Here is a 24611-nt window from a genome sequence, read left to right on the forward strand (position 1 = left end):
GTAGAGTGTCGCCAGTGGGATGTACTATTACAGCGCTGCATGGGGGGATGTGCCGATCTCGGCATGCTGAGGTAAAGGGGATTTCAGACATTTAACATATTACCTTGCATATTTTAACTGATCCCATCAGGCTTGTACCCAGCAAGATTTCCTCGTTTTCATCAGAAAATCATTATAGTTGTAGATTTGCTGGTCAGTAGCATTGCTGTGCTGCTCAACTAGCTGGACCAGCACTAACAAGCATAACCCAGCTTGGAAATGCATTTCAGCAGGTTTAACAAGCACATAAAAACCTCACTATTAATGGCAAATCCAAACATAAATTCAAATGGGCCTAAAAATCCATTCCTCCTGTTGAAACCCCTTCTTAATGAGAGGATGGAGACTTCAATCCTGTCAATAATATTGAAGTACTGTATAAGCAGACTGTATTGACTAGTTTTATATCATTGTAAAAACAATGCAAAATTGCATGTTGGATCTTGAGTTCTTGCCTGATCCTGCAGGTAATAGCCAATTTCCTTCCAATTGTGATTTTGTTTCTTGTAAATGCGACTTTTCTAATTGTGACTTTATTATATTGCAATTGCAACTGAATTTCTAGTATTTGAGGAATTATTTCACATAATTGCAACTTTATTAAATTATAATTAAAAAAATTATCTCAAAATGAAACTATTTGGCAATTGTGATTTTATTTCTAGTAATTGTGACTTTATAACTTGCAATTACTAAAAACAAATGTAGATGCAAATATACAAATATATAGTCACATTGCGAAACAAAATCACAATTATGAAATTATTTTGAGATACATTTTGAGATATGAAGTCACATTATGATATACAAAGTTGCAATTGTGAGAAATAATGTCACAATTATGGGAAACGTGCATAGTAATTGCAACTTTATATCTCATGATGTGACCATATCTCACAGTTACTGTACAACTGTTTGCCATAATTGTGACATTATTTCACGCAATTGCTACTATACTGTATATCATAATCTGACTTAATATCTCAAAATGTGACTTTGTATTTTGCAATTGTGATTTTGTTTTTAGCAATTGCAACTTTATATGGCCATATAGCTATATCTCTGTATTTCTCATATTTCACACAATTGCAACTTTATATACCATAGCGTGATTTGATATCTAAAAATGCGCAATTATGATTTTGTTTCTAGTAATTGTGACTTTATATTGCGCAATGTCACTATTTGGAAATGCAACTTTATTTCTTGTAATTAACTTTATATTTCTCAATTGCAATTTTATCTCACAATGTTTTACTTTATTTCTTCTTATTTTATACTTCACCTTAAAATAACTTTTTTACTCTGAGATGGAAGCAGGCTTTCATACATTAATGTACCGTTGTACTGGTGCAGATAAAAGCATCACCTCCACACTTAATCAGTCCAAAATGGCTGATATTTAAAATCTCGAAAAGAGGGCAAGATTACAATCGTGGAGCTCAGGATTCTTGTGTGCTCTCTCAGAGGCTAGGTTAAAGGAACACGCCGACTTTTTGGGACTTAAGCTTATTCACCGTATCCCCCAGAGTTAGATAAGTCTTAAGTTAGATAGCCTTTTCATCTCCGTGCGTGCCGTAACTCTGTCTGACGCACCCACCGCTAGCCTAGCTTAGCACAAAGACTGGAGGTAAACGGCTCCAGCTAGCATACTGCTCCCAATAAATGGCAAAATAACGCCAACATTTTCCTATTTACATGTTGTGATTTGTATAGTCACAATATGTACAAAATTGCCTGCAGCACCTGAGAAGACCCATGGTGAGGAGCAGAGAGTTCGCTCAGAGTTGGAGTAAATCACTCTGCAGAAGTAGCAGTGCTTCGCCTTCTGAGAATATAGTTCCCAGTATGTATACGGTTAGAAGATGGCTGTGTCTCATGTGACCTTGTTATTTGTACACGCTGTGACGATACAAATCACAACATGTAAATAGGAAAATGTTGCCGTTATTTTGTCACTTATTGGGAGCAGATGCTAGCTGGAGCTGTTTACCTCCAGTCTTTGTGCTAAGCTAGGCTAGCGGTGGGTGCGTCAGACAGAGTTACGGCACGCACGGACCTGAAAAGGCTATGTAAGGACTTATCTAACTCTGGGGGATACGGTGAACAAGCTAAAGTCCCAAAAAGTCGGCGTGTTCCTTTAACACACACACACACACACACACACACACACACACACACACACACACACACACACACACACACACACACACACACACACACACACACACACACACACACACAAAACAAATCAGTTATCCCTCTTTCATTTTGAAGCTGTTGCTGCATTTAAAGTGCTTTTGTTTGGCTGGTTCGTTTGTGGCTTTATTCACTATTCACTGTTGTGTAGGTCAGTCAAAACCACATTGGAGATGATCTACTGTAGTCATTCTCCTCTTCGTGTCTCTGCTTTTATCTGATCAATAAACATGGCTTCAGCCTTCTCCCCCCCCCCCCCCCCCCCCCCCCTCTCTCTCTCTCTCTCTCTCTCTCTGCTGATGTTCTGAGGGATTTCTTTTGTTAAGAGACCTTGTGTTTCCAATATTCTCTCTCTCTTTCTCTCTGCTCTATTGGTTTATTAACTGTTCTTTCCAGATGAGGTAAGTGTTATTCAGTGCAGTGAGTGTGTTTTTCTTTATTCTGGTCGGGTTGATTGAGCTGAAGGATGCTGGGTAATTATGCACTGCACTTTTCCTCATTTTTCACCATTCACTCTGGAGAAGAACAGATAAGAGAATCCTTGGACCGGTTCGGCAAGAAGAATATTGGTGAATCCAGTCGTCATATAGTTTTATGTTTACCATTATATGGAAATTTCTATGAATACTTCATTTAGACAGACAATCCAGATATTTTTATGCTAGAAATAAGAAAAGGTTCTCTGCTTAAGAACTTTCTCCTGAAAAAATCCAGCTAAAACCAGCATCTTAAGGGTGTTATAGGATGCTCTATTGTCTTCTATTAGATAAGAAGTCTAGCTAGTCGGGGCCAGGTTTGACCTGACAGACATCTTGGTCATCATGGTTCGACTGGAATATCATAATGCTTAAACATGTTCAAAACCACAGGTGTGGTACCACTTGTACTGGTTAAACATCATAACCCCTATGTGCTGTTATTTTAAGGTGAAGCGTTCCTGTTACAGGGTCAAATTGACCTTACACAACAAATCACAGCTCAAGAGTCATCATTTGCATTTTTCTCTCAGAAATTGATCTTCTTTCAATACCCAACCTATTACTAATTCACAGCTGTGAAATTCAGGGTTCCCACGGACATGAAAATCCTGGAAATATCAGGATATTTTCAAACATTGAGTTTTCAAGGTCTTGAAAAGTTATAGAAATGAATAAAATCAAAATCATAAAAATGCCTTGGAACGCCTTGGAAATGATTTAAACCTCTTTAAAACTCATTATAAAAGTCATGAGACGACGTTAATAAAAAATCAATCACTCTGTTGTTTTGGATGAAGCAGATAAAAAAGTTCACAAATATATTATATGATGAGCATGAAGCTTTCATTTTCTTTTTTGACACAAATCCAGACAATCGCTCCAATGAAAAGCATTTTTACACTTTCTGATTCATTTACTATCATGTATATTGTTCTATACCACACAAACAATAATAAATGTGTGAACAAGACTGATTTAGACGCAACTGTAGCATTTATTTATTTATTTAGGTAATGTATGGAATGGGATTCTTCAGATTAATGAGAGAATTTGTTCAGACAGCAAAGCTGATGAGAAACTTAAGTGCAGAATGATGTCATCTAATTTGTTGATCCATATTGGGGGTAGAAAGAGAGAGACTACATTTTGAACATATATATCTTCTAAATGCTATTTTTTTCATTGTTTTGGAGCACATATTATTGATCTGCTTAAGGCTAACATTTTTATATAAAAGGCACAAAACATGGAGACTTTAAAAGTTTATTTTTGTATATATTTTTATTCAAACTTTCAGTGATTATTATAAACAAAGATACAGAGCCACTAAAGGAACTAGGCGATGAAAAAATAAAATCCTTTAGGGGATTCCATGCGACTAGAAAGGTCATGGGGGGAGAAAAATCATTCAAATTAATTGGTCAAAAAGTGTCGGAATCCTGAATATATTAATATACAAATTAGTGTAACATATACTGAGTCAAAATGATCCTCAACAACACGGAAGACGGTTTAACTGGTATGACTTGATTTTTCCAGGAGAGCAATCTTTGTTTTGCGCGGGATGAAGGGGTGTTTAGAGAAACAGCAAAAGTCATGACCCATTTGGTTCCTGCAGGCAAACATCTCTGAATCTTTATGTTCCACCTTTGACCTTTCATTACATACAACCAGAGCAATGACCTCTTGTCCTCTGTCAGGTAAACCTTTCTCTTAACCCCAGGGTGAGAAAACAATTGTATGTTATTGGTATGTTTACGCAGAGCTTTCTCACATATAAGTGTGTGTACAAGGTCCAAAGTTACTGTAGATTTACAACACCAGCCAGTGGCGGGAGAATTAAGATAATTTACCAAACACAAATATTCATTACAGATCATTAAACCATTTTTATAATTGAATTATATAAGTTTTTTGTACAAACCGTGCAGGCTACTCCTCGCAAGTATCACACATTAGAATGCCACAAATAATATTTTTGATTTTATTCAGGGTGAGGGTGAGACTATCATTCAAATCGATTTAAAGCATGTATTATGTTGAGATTCCTAATAAAGTTACCAGCGAACTAGTGAGTAACTCTTTTATTTACGCACCAAAACAGATTTTACTTGCATTTGGCTCTTGCCATGTTAATTTTGAACCCTGTGTGTATTATATTTATATTCTATAATAGGACCACATCTAATTCCCTCAGCATATCTACATACATATAACTACATATAAATCTCAGCCACTCCAAAGTTGGGAATTACAGGAAGCAATGGTTAGGGGAATGGATGTCACGGTTCCTCGATAAGGCTGCTAGTTTGAATAGCGCAAATGGGATTTGGTGCATACTCTATATTCAGCATTTATCTCATTGGATTGTCCTTGCTTCAGTGGCCTGCTGTTCACACTATTAGGAATTAGTGTGAAACCCCACAACTGGACTTATCTGACGTCCTCACAGAGCCCACAGCTAGATGCATCAGTTCCGGGATTTATCCTCTTTCGTTTTCCCTTTTTCTATCCTTCACTATCTCGCTATCCCTGCTTTTTCTTTCTGACTCTCTATTCAGGCCCTTTCTCTCTCTCTCTCTATTCCCTCCCAGTGTTAATCCATGACCACAGTGCAGTCGAGCCCCAATCCTTTATGTCATGTTGAGTCTCATTGTGAGGTTCTTACCGGGACTCCTCAACTTTTAATAACAGTAGCTTAATATCTCACAAAGATTGCTTGGGTTGGTGTTGCAGTTTCTACAGAACCCCATTTATTCTCAGCTCTGCTCTTTTTCGTGTTCTTTCTCTCTGTTACATGTAAACAGAAGCGCCATGCCCCTACAGAGTGTCTTCAGATTTTTGAGGCTATTGAATGCAACTTCCAGAAAAAAATGATTTGTATTTTAATTTAAAAAAAGTTGCATGTGAGAAACACATTCACATGTATGCATTCGGTCAGTCCATTCAAGTTGGACAAGTTGGAAAGAAACCCCTGCTTACAGTCTTTCTTTCTTACTTTCTTCTCTTTTTCCATGCTGAATTGTCTCTGTTCAGAAAAAAAATAACTCATTAGCTTCTGACAGGTGGCTTCATCATGACGCCGAGTGTTTTCATAATGTCACAGAGTTGGCGCGTAATGAGACAGACTCATCAGAAGGTACTGAAATCGCCTAGAAGATAATTTCACAAATGCTATAAAGCCTGTCTCGTATAAATGAACTTACTGTCTCTCATTTTATTTCGACTTCTATTCCAGGGTGCATCACTGACACTCAGGATGCACACAAAGGAAATTGTCTTGTAGGCCGACTGTGATAAGGGACAATAGATCGGTGGAAGTGTGTCTGTATCGAGTTAAGGCTTCAGGAGTGTTGTGTACTTATCAGCTATCCAGTTCTGTCAGGTTTCAGTTAGACTGTAGTGTAGTGGAGTGTAGAGTTGAATTTTTAATGCCGAACAGACTTTCCCTTCTGAAGAGACCAGCATAATGTTGTGTTTTAGAAGGACATGGGATGCTGTTTAAGTCAGGGGATCTTTAATGTATACTGTATAGTTTATTATATATATATATATATATACAGTATATTATATATATATATATATTATGTAAGGCTGGAAACTTACGCTGCTATTTTGAACCAATAATCGGAAAAAAAGGCAGTTGAAGGATGACGTGTATAATTAAATATTTATCTGACTCCAATATAATTAATCTGACTCCAAAAGTCTTTCTTAGAACTGATAGGAAAACGTAGGATTTAACCTGAACGTTTAGATAACGAAAGTTATAATCACTTTAGCTTTCAACGTTCTTCAGTGATTAAAGGAAAGATTCTCAAAGCCTTTAAAGCAGCCAAAGTTATTTATTAAGTTACATGTTTAAATTTACAGACAGTAGAATGGAACAACATACCGCATAGAAACTTAGTGGTAACAAATAATGCACTGTCGTGCAGAAGAGGGCGTAAAAGCCTTTCTTGTAGTATGAGGTTACGCACCGGTGTGCGGGAGTGGCGGGGTTAAACCCTTTCTCCTAGATCAACAGTTACCTTTCCTTCTTATACCCTGAGCAAAGCATTGTTAAACATGAGTGGAATACCAACACCAAACCGACCGACAGGAAACCAAAAGATGAGGCAATGGAGATCAAGAGGGGGAGAAGAACATTAACATATTCTCCTCAATGCATGTTTAACCAATAGTACCTAGATTCTACATTAGGATACTTTAATATCTCTATTAAGTTCACCACCATTCATTTCAGTTTATAAGTTGTCAGATGAGACCAAACATGGCATAGTTACATATTAGAACACAGTAGTAAATAAACAGTATGTAGTTGAAAGCATCTACAGTACTGTATGTCCTGTGAAGCAAATGGTACAGACGTGTCATTGAGGTGCAAACGACTCTGTCTCGCCCAACAGAACCATCCTGTGCCTGGAGTGTCCCAACAGTCCTCAATCAGCATATTGATGAATCCCTTACACTACATAGGCATTAGCATACTGTGATGATGAAGGCCATTGTGCCACGTTTAATTCAAATGTATACCTTTTTAAAGGCTTTTTGAAGTACTAGGGCAGTAAAGAGTTCTGCCCATATTTGTTCAGCCCTACAAATCCCTCCTCAGGTACATTGGACCTCAGGAATTATGTGAGGTACATTTGTGACCTTAAAATTTAGGGCTGAGTGCATTGAATAAGTGTCTCCATTGGCATAGTAGCACAGGGTAATGATGATAATTGTCATTGTCAAGAATGCTAAGAAGATACACACACAGAGCTCCTACTCCCATCAGGTGTAGGCTTAGTCAGATGATCAGGTGGAGACACTTGTCAGGAACTCTGTCCATATAGCAAGGTTTACGTCCATTGTGGTAAGTCTGTTTTCATTGCTTCATGGCATGGTAGGGAAAGTCTCCATTTGCATGAATTGTATGAAACAGAGATTAGAAGTATCACAATAATCTAAGTAGTCCCATTATTGTGAAATCATGTGTACTGATCATGTCCTGTTTACATTATGGACCGAAAAGGTTGAGCCTACACTGTACAAATTCCGTAGAAAAGGTCTTAACATGGATGCTATTGACAATGAAATTTTCACTTGGTGGAAAACAGTGGGTAGTAAGCAGAAATCAAAACATGGTGAAATAATTGAGGCTTTAAACTTCATAAGTTATAAACGGCTAAATGAGTTAACAAAATTTCTATCTTCGCTAATGGATGCTAAATGCGAAGAAGTGCATTCTAAAAATGCAGAGGCACAAAAGTCTGAGGAAAAGATTCAAGATCTTCAAACACAGCTAGATAAATTACTAGCTGAGCTGTTAGCCCTGACTAAAAAGTGTAAAAATCACAAAGACACCATTGCAGATCTTAAGGCTAAGCTAAATGCTAAAAGCAAGTCTCCCAAAAAGCTTAACAGCGATTGGGCTAAAAATGTACACTTCTTAGATGAGGCAGCCTGCTCTAATAATCTCGTATCTTTTCAGACAGATGAAGCATGTAATAAAGTTATGAAAAGAGTGCCTGTTTCAGCCCTTAAGGTGATACGGCACCCAAACGGCACAGAGTCAACCATTCGGTGTCCTTTAACAGTAACTGAATGTGGCTTGTTTAAAGCAGAGATTGGACCATTCCCTTTGAAAGGGCCATTCTAACCATGGTGGAGACGCATTGTTAGTCTAAAAGATGCATTTCAGCTCGAACCAAAAGATATTTGGAAAATTGTTATCAGCTCAATTCCAGATGTTCTGATCTTTAAGATACCACAGGTTTTGATGACAGGCTCCATTGTACATTTACATTTACATTTAGTCATTTAGCAGACGCCTTTGTCCAAAGCGACTTACAAATTAGGACTAAATTCAGCGAGTCATCATAAAGAGGCAAAAGCAACAACAACGCAAGAAGTGCTCAAAATACGAAGTTCAGGTTTTATTCAGAGTAGCATAAGCCTGATAAGTGATGTTTCAAAGGGAAAGAAAACTTTTTTTTTTTTTTCTATAAGGTTAAGTGCTCACGGAAGAGATTGGTCTTCAGCTGTCTTTTGAATCTTGTCAGGGATTCTGCATTCCGGATGAGGGTGGGGAGAGCGTTCCACCAGCATGGAACTGTGAATGAGAATGTTCTGGAAAGTGATTTTGTGGCTTTCTGTGATGGAACCACGAGACGTCGCTCGTTGACCGATCGTAGGTGTCTGGTAGGGATGTAGACTCGTAGGAGTGAGTGAAAGTAGGAGGGAGCTGAGCCTGTGATAGTTCTGTAAGCAAGCGTCAGTGCCTTGAACTTGATGCGAGCAGCGAGAGGTAGCCAGTGCAGAGAGATGAACAGAGGAGTGACGTGGGCCCTCTTGGGCTCGTTGAAGACAAGAGGAGCTGCAGCATTCTGGATCATCTGTAGGGGTTTGGTTGCACATGCTGGAAGTCCAGCCAGAAGAGCATTGCAGTAGTCAAGCCTAGAGATGACCAGGGCCTGGACGATAAGTTGTGTTGCATGCTCAGTTAGGAAAGGCCTGATCTTCCTGATGTTGTGCAGTGCAAACCTGCATGATCGAGCTGTCTTTGAAATGTGATCTGTGAAGGTCAGCTGGTCATCAAACGTTACTCCAAGATTTCTGACCGATCTTGATGGGGTGATTAATGATGACTCTAGCTGGATGGTGAAGTCGTGCTGTAGAGATGGATTGGCAGGGAGGACGAGAAGCTCAGTCTTTGCCAGGTTGAGCTGCAGGTGATGTTCCTTCATCCATGTGGAGATGTCCGCCAGACAGCTTGAGACCCGTGCAGCTACTGTGGGATCATCTGGTTGAAAGGAGAGGAAGAGCTGCGTGTCATCAGCATAGCAGTGGTAGGAAAAACCGTGTGCCTGTATGATGTGTCCCAGTGATGTGGTGTAGATGGAGAAGAGGAGGGGACCAAGAACTGAACCCTGGGGAACACCTGTGGTCAGCTGATGTGCTCTGGATACCTCACCTCTCCATGCGACCTTGAAGGACCTACCTGTGAGATAGGACTCAAACCAGTGGAGTGAAGTTCCTGTGATGCCCAGTGATGAGAGGGTGGACATAAGGATCTGATGATTCACCGTGTCGAAGGCAGCAGACAGATCCAGGAGAATGAGGACTGAAGATTTGGAAGCAGCTTTTGCGATCCGTAGGGCTTCTGTGACTGACAGTAATGCAGTCTCAGTTGAATGTCCTTTCTTGAAGCCAGATTGGTTGACATCCAGCTGGTTGTTTAGAGACAAGAAGGATGTTAGTTGGTTGAAGACAGCTCTTTCAAGTGTCTTCGCAATGAATGGTAGGAGAGAGATAGGTCTGTAATTCTCTACAAATGATGCGTTTAGCGTTGGTTTTTTGAGCAGTGGAGTAACCCGAGCCTGCTTGAATGCTGTAGGGAAGGTGCCAGTATGGAGGGATGAGTTGATGATGTGTGTGAGTGATGGTAGAAGTGTGGGAGAGATGGCTTGTAGAAGGTGTGAGGGGATGGGGTCAAGCGGGCAGGTGGTAGGGTGACTGGAGAGGAGAAGTGTAGATACTGATTGTGCAGTCAATGCATCAAAATGAGCCTGAGAGCGAAATCTTTAATAGACTAAAACAATGCCTTTGCGAGCTGCGTGGTTGTAGTCCTGTTGGATGGGAATTGATTTTCAATCGGAAACAGAGTACTGAAGAATCGTTTGAGTATATATATATATATATATATATATATATATATATATCCTCCTACGACCCCGTGTCCACATACGTGGACATCACATTTTTGGCTGTGTGCAGCATAATACTTAATTCTGTGTAACTGGAACATGTTTTTCACAAACGCGGACACCTATACTGCCATCTGGTGGTGTCAGAAAAAAAAAAAGTAACATAAATAATGTCAAGATGGCGGAGAACACAGGCGAAATGTCACGCAGGCACATCAGACCAAAACGTCCACAAAAAATGTAATAACATTTCATTGTTGATTCTTGTTAAGTTATGCATAATAGTGTTGTATGATTAAAATGGCATGCACATTTGACAAACTTTTGTAACAGGAAAGATTTACTAGGCTGCTAAATTTAATGTCCACATATGTGGACAATGGGACTTAACTTCGATGAAACTGTAGCAAAAAAATGAAAATTTGTAGTTGCACTGAGCTTCGTGACGCACATTGGCTCACACACTCGAACACACACACACACACACACACACACACACACACACACACACACACACACACACACACACACACACACACACACACACACACACACACACACACACACACACACACACACACACACACACACACACACACACACACACACACACACACACACTCACACACTCACACTCTCTCTCTTGCACACTCGCGATTGCACACACACACACACATACACGTCTATATTACTAACAGGGGACTATCGCTCTACACTGGCCAAGAGGGGACTAGTGTTTCTGGTCATTTTGAAGGAACAAAAATGACATACAAAATTTTCTTTTAAGCTCTTTTTTCATAATATAACTTCAAATATGCATTTTTTAATTAAAAAAAAAACATGCCAAGTGGGGACCTGAAACTCTGAACGATCTCTATCTATACTAGTGGGGACTTGATAGCCTACAATGGAGCTGTGTGTGTGTGAACAGTGAAGTGAACTGGCAGTGAAGTCTGCCTTCATTATGTAACTCTCTCTCTCTCTCTCTCTCTCTCTCTCTCTCTCTCTCTCTCTCTCTCTCTATATATATATATATATATATAACCTATCAGTTATCAAAAAAATTTAAATACGATTTGTTTTAGGAAAGACCATTTAAATCTACAACGGGGTAAAAAATACAGACGGCCCGACGGCAACAGTTCAAAAGCAGAGGCGAGAATATCCTCTTATCATTCATAATATTATTTTTCTTATTTAACGCTCTCTCTTCATAGATACTTTCTATGCTTGGTTATGCAGTCCCTAACAATTTACTTGTTACTACTTTTCTTAATAATTTCTTCTGTACCTCAGTAGCAGTTCCATACCAACAAATAATACAGAATATCATAACACTTTCAATGAAAGCACTATAAAACATCAGAAGCTTTATGTTGTGGACATTACAGCAAAGTTATTGCTTTAAGAAATTCATTCTCTGTTGTGGCCTATTAATTAAAACATAATTTCTACTCTAAAAAAATCAATAGACATGTCCTTATTTTTCTGTTTCCTTTGTTTCTAGGATGTTGATGTACAGAGAAAGTCAGTGTTTGAAATATTGCTCAATTTAAATGCAACCAAACATATGTCGTTCGTTACCATCCAACAGTGGACCTTTCTTTAAGATCTAATTCAAAACTTTTGAGTTGACTTGCTGCATCTGGTCATTTTGAAGAAACAAAAATGAAATCATTTTTTTCATAATATAACTTTAAAAAAAATAAAAATAAAAAAAATAAAAAAAAATAAACATGCCAAGATTGAATCTCAACTCTGAACGATCTCTACCTATACAACAGTGGACTCACAATAGCCTGCAATGGAACTGTGTGTGTGTGTGTGAATAGTTAAGTATGTCTTTATTTTGTAACTATAAGTTATATATATTTACATATAGGCCTTCATAGATACTTTCTATGCTTGGTTATGCAGTCCCTAACAATTTACTTGCCATTGTTATGTGCCATTGCACTCACACATACATGTCTATATTACTAACAGACCAATGTCACTCTACACTGGCCAAGTGAGGACTCAATGAACGATGTCTATCTATACAAGAGAGGACTTGAACAGTGTGTGTGTGTGTGTGTGTGTGAACAGTGAAGTGAACTGGCAGTGAAGTCTGTCTTCATTATGTATATATAGTATATTATATATTATGCCTTTTATCAGTCATAATATTTGTTTATTTTATTTAACACTTATTTTCTCTCTTCATAGATACTTTCTATGTTTGGTTATGCAGTCCCTTTAGGGTTTATAGGATTAATCAAACAGAAATAGCTCTTTAAGGTAACGATTTCAGGTCACTATAGTGACCTATATTTAGTATAGCGTAAAGCATACTTTATACAGTGAATAATGATTTTATTCATCAAAATGAACTTCGCGTCCCCAGTTGGATGGTAAAGAACGATACGTGTTTGGCTGCTTTGTACATTTCTTGCCATCACAAACACACTGTAAAGATTTTGGAGGTCAATCTCAAAATGTTATGTCGAAAAACTAAAGTGCAATAAATAATACACGCTTTAGGGTCTGTTTACACGACATCATTTTCAACTGAAAACTGAAAACGTTTTGGCCGTTCATTTCAACGAAAATGCCATTTTGGGGGCCTGACAATGAAAGCTTTTGAAAACGAGTTTTTGTGAGCTCATCTAAAGTGAGGACTAGTTATGCCTTGTAAAGCTTTTATAAAGGAGATTTAAAGGCTGTTAATATTTCTATGTTCTCTATCGTGTTGTGTTTGTTTCCTTTTTCTGTTTAGAATATAAATGAGTCTTTAAATCTCCTTTATAAATTATTTACAAAGCATAACTAGTCCTCACTTTAGATGAGCTCGCAAAATAGTGAACTGACCACTACTAAATGCTTTATAACTGCCTGAATCTACTACATTTACTCACACTTTCTAAGTGATCTTATTAATCACTGTAAACACCTAAATAACTGATTTGTAAATAATGCTATACTTCATTTAGAAATGATAAATTGATTTAATAAAGTATGAAAAAGCAATTATTAAACACATTATAGATATGCTTCTAACTCAATAATACAGCGTTTAAAGGTGTATTTATAAACTGCTTACTAATGTCTGCTTTATGAATTATGATTTATCTGTTTACCAATGCTTAACTAATGATTAATAGGATGCAGTTTTTATAAAGGGTTACCATATATATTATATTATATTTCTCAAAATATAACTTCAAATTTGCATTTTTTTTTATTAAAAAAAAAGCATGCCAAGAGGGGATCTGCAACTAAATGTTATAATTATAATGTAATTATTATTATATTAAGATATTAATAATGCGACTGATAGTATTGGCTGCCTATTAATTAAAACATAATTTCTACTCTTAAAAAAAATCAATAGACATGTCCTTATTTTTCTGTTTCCTTTGTTTCTAGGATGTTGATGTACAGAGAAAGTCAGTGTTTGAAATATTGCTCAATTTAAATGCAACCAAACATATGTCGTTCGTTACCATCCAACAGTGGACCTTTCTTTAAGATCTAATTCAAAACTTTTGAGTTGACTTGCTGCATCTGGTCATTTTGAAGAAACAAAAATGAAATCATTTTTTTCATAATATAACTTAAAAAAAATCAAAATTAAAAAAATTAAACATGCCAAGATTGAATCTCAACTCTGAACGATCTCTACCTATACAACAGTGGACTCACAATAGCCTGCAATGGAACTGTGTGTGTGTGTGTGTGAACAGTTAAGTATGTCTTTATTTTGTAACTATAAGTTATATATATTATATATAGGCCTTCATAGATACTTTCTATGCTTGGTTATGCAGTCCCTAACAATTTACTTGCCATTGTTATGTGCCATTGCACTCACACATACATGTCTATATTACTAACAGACCAATGTCACTCTACACTGGCCAAGTGAGGACTCAATGAACGATGTCTATCTATACAAGAGAGGACTTGAACAGTGTGTGTGTGTGTGTGTGTGTGTGTGTGTGTGTGAACAGTGAAGTGAACTGGCAGTGAAGTCTGTCTTCATTATGTATATATAGTATATTATATAGTATATTATATATTATGCCTTTTATCACTCATTTTGAAAACGATGCCTTTACCATCTGCATGTAAACAACATAAACGTGAATTTGTGAAATTGTTACGTCATTCCAACCCGGTCACACTAAATGCGTCTCTATAGCACACATTGTGTTTATTGTGCAATTTATACGTGCATATGATAGGCATGGGTGGGTTTAGGGTAGGTTTAGTAGTGGTGTGTAATATGTAATATGTATTATATGTTTGGTTAGGATTAGTTTTGTAGGATGTGTGTGTATTACACTCAATAAAGTGCGTATTATATGCAAGTAAAAAAATATATTTTCGCGTAAAAATTGCACGATAAACACAATGCGTGCCATAGAGATGCATTTTCATGAGATCAGGCAGGTCATGCACAAGTATATAACATGGTCACATGCGTACTTATCATCACGTGTTCACATGTTCATGAGTATTTGAGTTTTTTTTTTTTTTTTTTTTTTTTTTGACAAAGTAAGAAAGGTTTGGGGTGTGCTTTTAGATGGGCCTTTAAAATTTGACAAACAAATATCTTCAGTAACTGGATCTAGTTTCTATCAACTCCGTCTTTTGTCTAAAATTAAACACTTCCTAACTGACAAAACACTAGAGATGGCTGTTCATGCTTTTATTACTTCCCATTTAGACTACAGCAACTCATTGTATTGCGGTATTTCCAAGTCACAAATCGCTCGCCTTCAACTGGTCCAAAATGCTGCAGCAAGATTTATTCACAAAAGTAGTAAATATAATCACATGATGATGATGATACATTTTATTTATATTGCGCTTTTCTGCTTTACATATAGCCTCACATTCAAGCTGGGGGCAAGCTGGGGCCAGTTGTACTGTTAGAGGGGCCAGTTTAGACCTTATTGTTGTCATATCATTTTCTGCACTGCACTATAGGCATTAACAGGCAAAATACCATGATTACCAATCATTCAACAATGTATTTGCATTGCCATTATATTTTTTAAATTTGCATTACATATTCAGAATCAGTCACATTAACTGCATTCTACGATTTTTGTGTTTTTTTTGCAAAAAGATCAGCAAATTCATCTAGATTTAAGGCCTTTGCCCTCCTTGACTCAATACTTAGAACACCTAAATTGCTTAATCTGTCATCTGACATTGTGGACCTGAGATAGGTTTTCACCAGCTTTAGTGCATACAATATAATATACAATTAAATTATGCTTATTTTAAATGTATTGTGCAGGCTAGGTATAAAAAATATAGGAAAAACCATGATAATATGAAACGCTTCAAAACAGAGCGCACAAAGCGCGTATGCGCATCGCGGGTGCAGAATGATGTGCTCAAAGCAACATGGAGTCACAGTGTTCAGCGCTGCACAAGTGCGCATTTAAAAGTTCACGGCACAAAGCGAAGAAATTTCGAGCGCACAAATCCTAGTGTAGCCTATATCTGTCCAACAGTTTATTGATCATTTGTTTCTTCACATAGTGAAGTTTTAAATTCCAGTTATTGTGCGTTTGATGCCGATTCATAGTCCTTGTGGTGTGAACAGGCACACGGTAGCGAGTCGTTTTAAAACAGCAACAAACATAAAATACAAATACACAAAATAAAGTCATTTTATGCAAATCCACAGCCTTTTATCTACAGATCAAGCATTATAATGTGTATATATCATATTGGAGAGAGTTTTACCGTGCATATATATAACATAATATAAATTAACATTACAAAAGTTAATGATAGTACATTTCAAATACCTAAAAATTGACAATTAAGTGATTTTGTTCGAGTCAAAAATATTACTTAACATTAATGAACCAACGGTACACATTTTTTACTTTAGCAATCTTATGGGTTGTGGTCTCTCAGACATTGGCAGTAATAAAAATACAATAAAAACATAGTTTCCCTTTGGACTTAAATTACATATCTTTGTGGTATACGGTAGAAATATTGCACATTTCAGTCTAGCTTAGGTTTTTAAAATAAATAACACAGTCTTGGAAATAATATGTAAGCATGTGCAAATAAGCCTGTATAGTAAATCAAGTTCTGTTGGTCTTTGTGTTTAAGTGAGAAATTAATTCATTTAAATTGAAAGATCTCAATGTTTATAAGATCTTTCAATTATGTTTAACAGTTTTGAGCGTATAAAAGAGTGTATAAAAATGGGCTCTGAGTTTTGGCAGTGGTTGTGTCTAAGTGAAATATGTAGTTTGGAAGATGTAGTCACTGAATGCATTAATACAACATTGAATGACACAGACATTTGCAACACTTCTACAGTAATACCGTAGTAAAATATTTTCAGAATCTAAAAAATTAAATACTATCAAAACAATTAGATGTAGCTGAACACATACAGGTATTAATCTTTCAGTTTCATCACCATCTATAAAAAGGGGAAACTTGGGGGAAATGTGTACTGTACTGTAAACAATGACCATGTGACATAAAATGCTGTGAATTCTGAACAACAGAAAACAGCAGAAATATGTTAGAATTCTACCCGTTATTTGTGTGTTTTTTTATTTAACGTGTGTTTTTGGGGGGTAAAACCTTTTCTAGTGTTCTGGAAGAATGAGTTGATCTGAGAATGAAGTTTCAGTGCATTTTGAATGTGAAATGAACTGCTGTCAAGCTGTAAGTTGGTTTGGAGAAGATATCATGGTCTTTTAACCTGATATCATTTAAGACATCATTTAAGACTGTGGTATAAATGATTGAATGATTTAACCATAACTCATTACTATCCTTGATATTCTAAAATAGGTATTTTTCATGTGTATGTAGACTAGGGTGTGTGATATTGAGTTGTTGCACTTCCCCCCCACACGCAATTTACATATCAATGCAGGAAGGCCTTAAAGGCCAGTGTTTTTCTTAGGTGAGAAAACTGGCCAACAACCAGTAACCAACTTACAGCTTGACAGCAGTTCATTTCACATTCAAAATGCACTGAAACTTCATGTCTCAGATCAACTCATTCTTCCAGAACATTAGAAAAGGTTTCACCCATACACTTAGTGATACACTTTGTCACACATAAAACAAAAAAACACAAACAACAGGAGCATTACACAATGTTTTCTTTTGTAAAATGCTTTCATAAAACAAGAATGACACTATCTACTGTTTATAATTCACTGCAGTTGATGTTACATAATCCTTTTTGATTACAGCCCAGTTATCATCTATGATAATATTGAGCAGGTGGATACCTATAAGTATCTAGGTGTGGTCATTGATCGTTCATTTACTTGGAAAGCCAACATTGATTATCTTTGTTCAAAATTCCGGCAACGATTGTATTTTTTTAAGAAGACTTAGGCTGTTCGGTGTAAATCAGAGAATTATGCAATTATTTCATTATGCCGTTTTAGGTAGTCTTTTAAATTATAGGATGCAAACTTCATATGGCAATCTTTCGGTCCAATTAAAATCACAGCTTGCATGTCTTGTGAAAACTGCAATGTAAGTTATGGGTGTAAGAGAGTACTCATCACTTCAATCAATTTACGAATCGTGGATTTAAAAAAAAATGCACAGACAATAGTGAGTGATTCAAGCCATGTTTTATTTCCAATGTATCAGCTTCCGCCATCATGGAGACGGTATAGAGTCCCACTGAGTAAGAGGAACCGTTAGAGTATCTATTAATATGTTAAATAGCAAGATGTAGTTATACATATATGTAGTTTTAAACTCTTTTTGGTTTGTGTGTGTATGTATATGTTGTGTACTAATGCAGCTTTGAGTCCAAGACAAATTTCCTGAAAAAGGACAATAAAGTAAAGTATACTAACAAACTAACTTTTTAACATTACTGTACTAAAATATTCCTAAGTTTCCCCTTTTGTATAGATGGTGATGAAAATGAAAGACTAACACTTACATCTAATTATTTTGATATTATTATATTTTAGAATCAGAATATCTATTTCAATGTGATATTACTGAAATTAATTTTTAACAGTTTAACAGTACTATTATTATTAACAGTTTTAAAAAGAGTATGTAAACGTGCAAATTAGCCTGTATAGAACATAAAGTTCTGTTGGTGTTTGTGTTTAAGAATAATGAATGTAAATGGAACAAAATGCATTCAATGACATCTTTCAAAGCAGTGATCCACAGTTTAGCTCACATAGACGGATGTGTGATCACTGTGTGAAGAGAGTTTTGAAAAAGTGACTTTAGAATTGGGAAACTTACATTTTATTTGTGTTTGGAATAATCATTAATTTAGTTTCATTGTAAACATAGTGCTAAACAAGTAAACAAGATTTTATATTTAAATATTATATTATAATATATAATACTGATTTCAGAATTGTGCAAGGTGTATTTTCCGGAATCTCTGTGTGAACGGAGCTTATGTGAGCCAAACTGTGGATCATTTATTATTGCTTTGGCAAAAAAAAAAATTATTTCTAACTTAACACAAACACCAACAGACATTTATGTTCTATACAGGCCAATTTGCAGATGTTTACATTCTCTAATCAAAACTGATGTTCAAAACCTAATATTTAAATTCTGAATCTAAAAAAAACAAAAACAAAAAAATATATATTTAACTAAACACCTATACAAGTGTTAATCTCAGTTTCATATTTTTGTACAGTATTGTAAACGTGGATAATGTAACATTAACTGCAGTGAACAGTAGATAGTGTAATTCTTGTTTTATTTATTTTTTAAATACATTTTTACAAAAGAAAACTTTACAAAATAAATTTGGCAGGGTAAATCCCAGCGTTTTCTCTAGTTTATTCTAGTGTATTTGAGAAGTTGCACAGATATTGGTAACACTACTCTGGGGGTTGTTGGCCAGTTTTCTCACCTAAGAAAAACACTGGCCTTTAAGGCCTTCCTGCATTGATATGTAAATTGCGTGTGGGGGGGAAGTGCAACAACTCAATATCACACACCCTAGTCTACATACACATGAAAAATACCTATTTTAGAATATCAAGGATAGTAATGAGTTATGGTTAAATCATTCAATCATTTATACCACAGTCTTAAATGATGTCTTAAATGATATCAGGTTAAAAGACCATGATATCTTCTCCAAACCAACTTACAGCTTGACAGCAGTTCATTTCACATTCAAAATGCACTGAAACTTCATTCTCAGATCAACTCATTCTTCCAGAACACTAGAAAAGGTTTTACCCCCCAAAAACACACGTTAAATAAAAAAACACACAAATAACGGGTAGAATTCTAACATATTTCTGCTGTTTTCTGTTGTTCAGAATTCACAGCATTTTATGTCACATGGTCATTGTTTACAGTACAGTACACATTTCCCCCAAGTTTCCCCTTTTTATAGATGGTGATGAAACTGAAAGATTAATACCTGTATGTGTTCAGCTACATCTAATTGTTTTGATAGTATTTAATTTTTTAGATTCTGAAAATATTTTACTACGGTATTACTGTAGAAGTGTTGCAAATGTCTGTGTCATTCAATGTTGTATTAATGCATTCAGTGACTACATCTTCCAAACTACATATTTCACTTAGACACAACCACTGCCAAAACTCAGAGCCCATTTTTATACACTCTTTTATACGCTCAAAACTGTTAAACATAATTGAAAGATCTTATAAACATTGAGATCTTTCAATTTAAATGAATTAATTTCTCACTTAAACACAAAGACCAACAGAACTTGATTTACTATACAGGCTTATTTGCACATGCTTACATATTATTTCCAAGACTGTGTTATTTATTTTAAAAACCTAAGCTAGACTGAAATGTGCAATATTTCTACCGTATACCACAAAGATATGTAATTTAAGTCCAAAGGGAAACTATGTTTTTATTGTATTTTTATTACTGCCAATGTCTGAGAGACCACAACCCATAAGATTGCTAAAGTAAAAAATGTGTACCGTTGGTTCATTAATGTTAAGTAATATTTTTGACTCGAACAAAATCACTTAATTGTCAATTTTTAGGTATTTGAAATGTACTATCATTAACTTTTGTAATGTTAATTTATATTATGTTATATATATGCACGGTAAAACTCTCTCCAATATGATATATACACATTATAATGCTTGATCTGTAGATAAAAGGCTGTGGATTTGCATAAAATGACTTTATTTTGTGTATTTGTATTTTATGTTTGTTGCTGTTTTAAAACGACTCGCTACCGTGTGCCTGTTCACACCACAAGGACTATGAATCGGCATCAAACGCACAATAACTGGAATTTAAAACTTCACTATGTGAAGAAACAAATGATCAATAAACTGTTGGACAGATATAGGCTACACTAGGATTTGTGCGCTCGAAATTTCTTCGCTTTGTGCCGTGAACTTTTAAATGCGCACTTGTGCAGCGCTGAACACTGTGACTCCATGTTGCTTTGAGCACATCATTCTGCACCCGCGATGCGCATACGCGCTTTGTGCGCTCTGTTTTGAAGCGTTTCATATTATCATGGTTTTTCCTATATTTTTTATACCTAGCCTGCACAATACATTTAAAATAAGCATAATTTAATTGTATATTATATTGTATGCACTAAAGCTGGTGAAAACCTATCTCAGGTCCACAATGTCAGATGACAGATTAAGCAATTTAGGTGTTCTAAGTATTGAGTCAAGGAGGGCAAAGGCCTTAAATCTAGATGAATTTGCTGATCTTTTTGCAAAAAAAACACAAAAATCGTAGAATGCAGTTAATGTGACTGATTCTGAATATGTAATGCAAATTTAAAAAATATAATGGCAATGCAAATACATTGTTGAATGATTGGTAATCATGGTATTTTGCCTGTTAATGCCTATAGTGCAGTGCAGAAAATGATATGACAACAATAAGGTCTAAACTGGCCCCTCTAACAGTACAACTGGCCCCAGCTTGCCCCCAGCTTGAATGTGAGGCTATATGTAAAGCAGAAAAGCGCAATATAAATAAAATGTATCATCATCATCATGTGATTATATTTACTACTTTTGTGAATAAATCTTGCTGCAGCATTTTGGACCAGTTGAAGGCGAGCGATTTGTGACTTGGAAATACCGCAATACAATGAGTTGCTGTAGTCTAAATGGGAAGTAATAAAAGCATGAACAGCCATCTCTAGTGTTTTGTCAGTTAGGAAGTGTTTAATTTTAGACAAAAGACGGAGTTGATAGAAACTAGATCCAGTTACTGAAGATATTTGTTTGTCAAATTTTAAAGGCCCATCTAAAAGCACACCCCAAACCTTTCTTACTTTGTCAAAAAAAAAAACAAAAAAAAAAAAACTCAAATACTCATGAACATGTGAACACGTGATGATAAGTACGCATGTGACCATGTTATATACTTGTGCATGACCTGCCTGATCTCATGAAAATGCATCTCTATGGCACGCATTGTGTTTATCGTGCAATTTTTACGCGAAAATATATTTTTTTACATGCATATAATACGCACTTTATTGAGTGTAATACACACACATCCTACAAAACTAATCCTAACCAAACATATAATACATATTACATATTACACACCACTACTAAACCTACCCTAAACCCACCCATGCCTATCATATGCACGTATAAATTGCACAATAAACACAATGTGTGCTATAGAGACGCATTTAGTGTGACCGGGTTGGAATGACGTAACAATTTCACAAATTCACGTTTATGTTGTTTACATGCAGATGGTAAAGGCATCGTTTTCAAAATGAGTGATAAAAGGCATAATATATAATATACTATATAATATACTATATATACATAATGAAGACAGACTTCACTGCCAGTTCACTTCACTGTTCACACACACACACACACACTGTTCAAGTCCTCACTTGTATAGATAGACATCGTTCATTGAGTCCTCACTTGGCCAGTGTAGAGCGACATTGGTCTGTTAGTAATATAGACATGTATGTGTGAGTGCAATGGCACATAACAATGGCAAGTAAATTGTTAGGGACTGCATAACCAAGCATAGAAAGTATCTATGAAGGCCTATATATAAATATATATAACTTATAGTTACAAAATAAAGACATACTTAACTGTTCACACACACACACACACACACACAGTTCCATTGCAGGCTATTGTGAGTCCACTGTTGTATAGGTAGAGATCGTTCAGAGTTGAGATTCAATCTTGGCATGTTTAATTTTTTTAAATTTTTTTATTTTGATTTTTTTAAAGTTATATTATGAAAAAAATGATTTAATTTTTGTTTCTTCAAAATGACCAGATGCAGCAAGTCAACTCAAAAGTTTTGAATTAGATCTTAAAGAAAGGTCCACTGTTGGATGGTAACGAACGACATATGTTTGGTTGCATTTAAATTGAGCAATATTTCAAACACTGACTTTCTCTGTACATCAACATCCTAGAAACAAAGGAAACAGAAAAATAAGGACATGTCTATTGATTTTTTTTAAGAGTAGAAATTATGTTTTAATTAATAGGCAGCCAAAACTATCAGTCGCATTATTAATATCTTAATATAATAATAATTACATTATAATTATAACATTTAGTTGCAGATCCCCTCTTGGCATGCTTTTTTTTTAATAAAAAAAAATGCAAATTTGAAGTTATATTTTGAGAAATATAATATATATGGTAACTCTTTATAATAACTGCATCCTATTAATCATTAGTTAAGCATTGGTAAACAGATAAATCATAATTCAGAAAGCAGACATTAGTAAGCAGTTTATAAATACACCTTTAAACGCTGTATTATTGAGTTAGAAGCATATCTATAATGTGTTTAATAATTGCATTTTCATACTTTATTAAATCAATTTATCATTTCTAAATGAAGTATAGCATTATTTACAAATCAGTTATTTAGGTGTTTACAGTGATTAATAAGATCACTTAGAAATTGTGAGTAAATGTAGTAGATTCAGGCAGTTATAAAGCATTTAGTAGTGGTCAGTTCACTATTTTGCGAGCTCATCTAAAGTGAGGACTAGTTATGCTTTGTAAATAATTTATAAAGGAGATTTAAAGACTCATTTATATTCTAAACAGAAAAAGGAAACAAACACAACACGATAGAGAACATAGAAATATTAACAGCCTTTAAATCTCCTTTATAAAAGCTTTACAAGGCATAACTAGTCCTCACTTTAGATGAGCTCACAAAAACTCGTTTTCAAAAGCTTTCATTGTCAGGCCCCCAAAATGGCATTTTCGTTGAAATGAACGGCCAAAACGTTTTCAGTTTTCAGTTTTCAGTTGAAAATGATGTCGTGTAAACAGACCCTAAAGCGTGTATTATTTATTGCACTTTAGTTTTTCGACATAACATTTTGAGATTGACCTCCAAAATCTTTACAGTGTGTTTGTGATGGCAAGAAATGTACAAAGCACCCAAACACGTATCGTTCTTTACCATCCAACTGGGGACGCGAAGTTCATTTTGATGAATAAAATCATTATTCACTGTATAAAGTATGCTTTACGCTATACTAAATATAGGTCACTATAGTGACCTGAAATCGTTACCTTAAAGAGCCATTTCTGTTTGATTAATCCTATAAACCCTAAAGGGACTGCATAACCAAACATAGAAAGTATCTATGAAGAGAGAAAATAAGTGTTAAATAAAATAAACAAATATTATGACTGATAAAAGGCATAATATATAATATACTATATATACATAATGAAGACAGACTTCACTGCCAGTTCACTTCACTGTTCACACACACACACACACACACACACACACACACACACACACACACACACACACACACACACACTGTTCAAGTCCTCTCTTGTATAGATAGACATCGTTCATTGAGTCCTCACTTGGCCAGTGTAGAGCGACATTGGTCTGTTAGTAATATAGACATGTATGTGTGAGTGCAATGGCACATAACAATGGCAAGTAAATTGTTAGGGACTGCATAACCAAGCATAGAAAGTATCTATGAAGGCCTATATGTAAATATATATAACTTATAGTTACAAAATAAAGACATACTTAACTATTCACACACACACACAGTTCCATTGCAGGCTATTGTGAGTCCACTGTTGTATAGGTAGAGATCGTTCAGAGTTGAGATTCAATCTTGGCATGTTTATTTTTTTTAATTTTAATTTTTTTTAAAGTTATATTATGAAAAAAATGATTTAA

The 24611-nt window shown here is 35.5% G+C and overlaps 1 protein-coding gene and 1 long non-coding RNA gene across 2 annotated transcripts in view; both read right to left on the reverse strand.

The window, feature by feature from the left end:
- The window catches only part of LOC309481799 (uncharacterized protein), a 232292-nt gene extending 222059 nt beyond the window's left edge, over positions 1–10233 (reverse strand). The window contains exon 1 of the mRNA XM_082146893.1: positions 8504–10233. Within this exon, the coding sequence (XP_082003019.1) occupies positions 8708–9772 (1065 nt within the window). The 5' untranslated portion in view covers positions 9773–10233 and the 3' untranslated portion in view covers positions 8504–8707. The remainder of the gene's footprint in view (positions 1–8503) is intronic.
- LOC309481843 overlaps positions 1–24611 on the reverse strand; it is a 370245-nt gene that overhangs the window by 11300 nt on the left and 334334 nt on the right. The window lies entirely within an intron of this gene.

Source organism: Leuciscus leuciscus (genome assembly GCF_965113295.1).
Source record: "Leuciscus leuciscus genome assembly, chromosome: 19".
Lineage (NCBI taxonomy): Eukaryota > Metazoa > Chordata > Actinopteri > Cypriniformes > Leuciscidae > Leuciscus > Leuciscus leuciscus.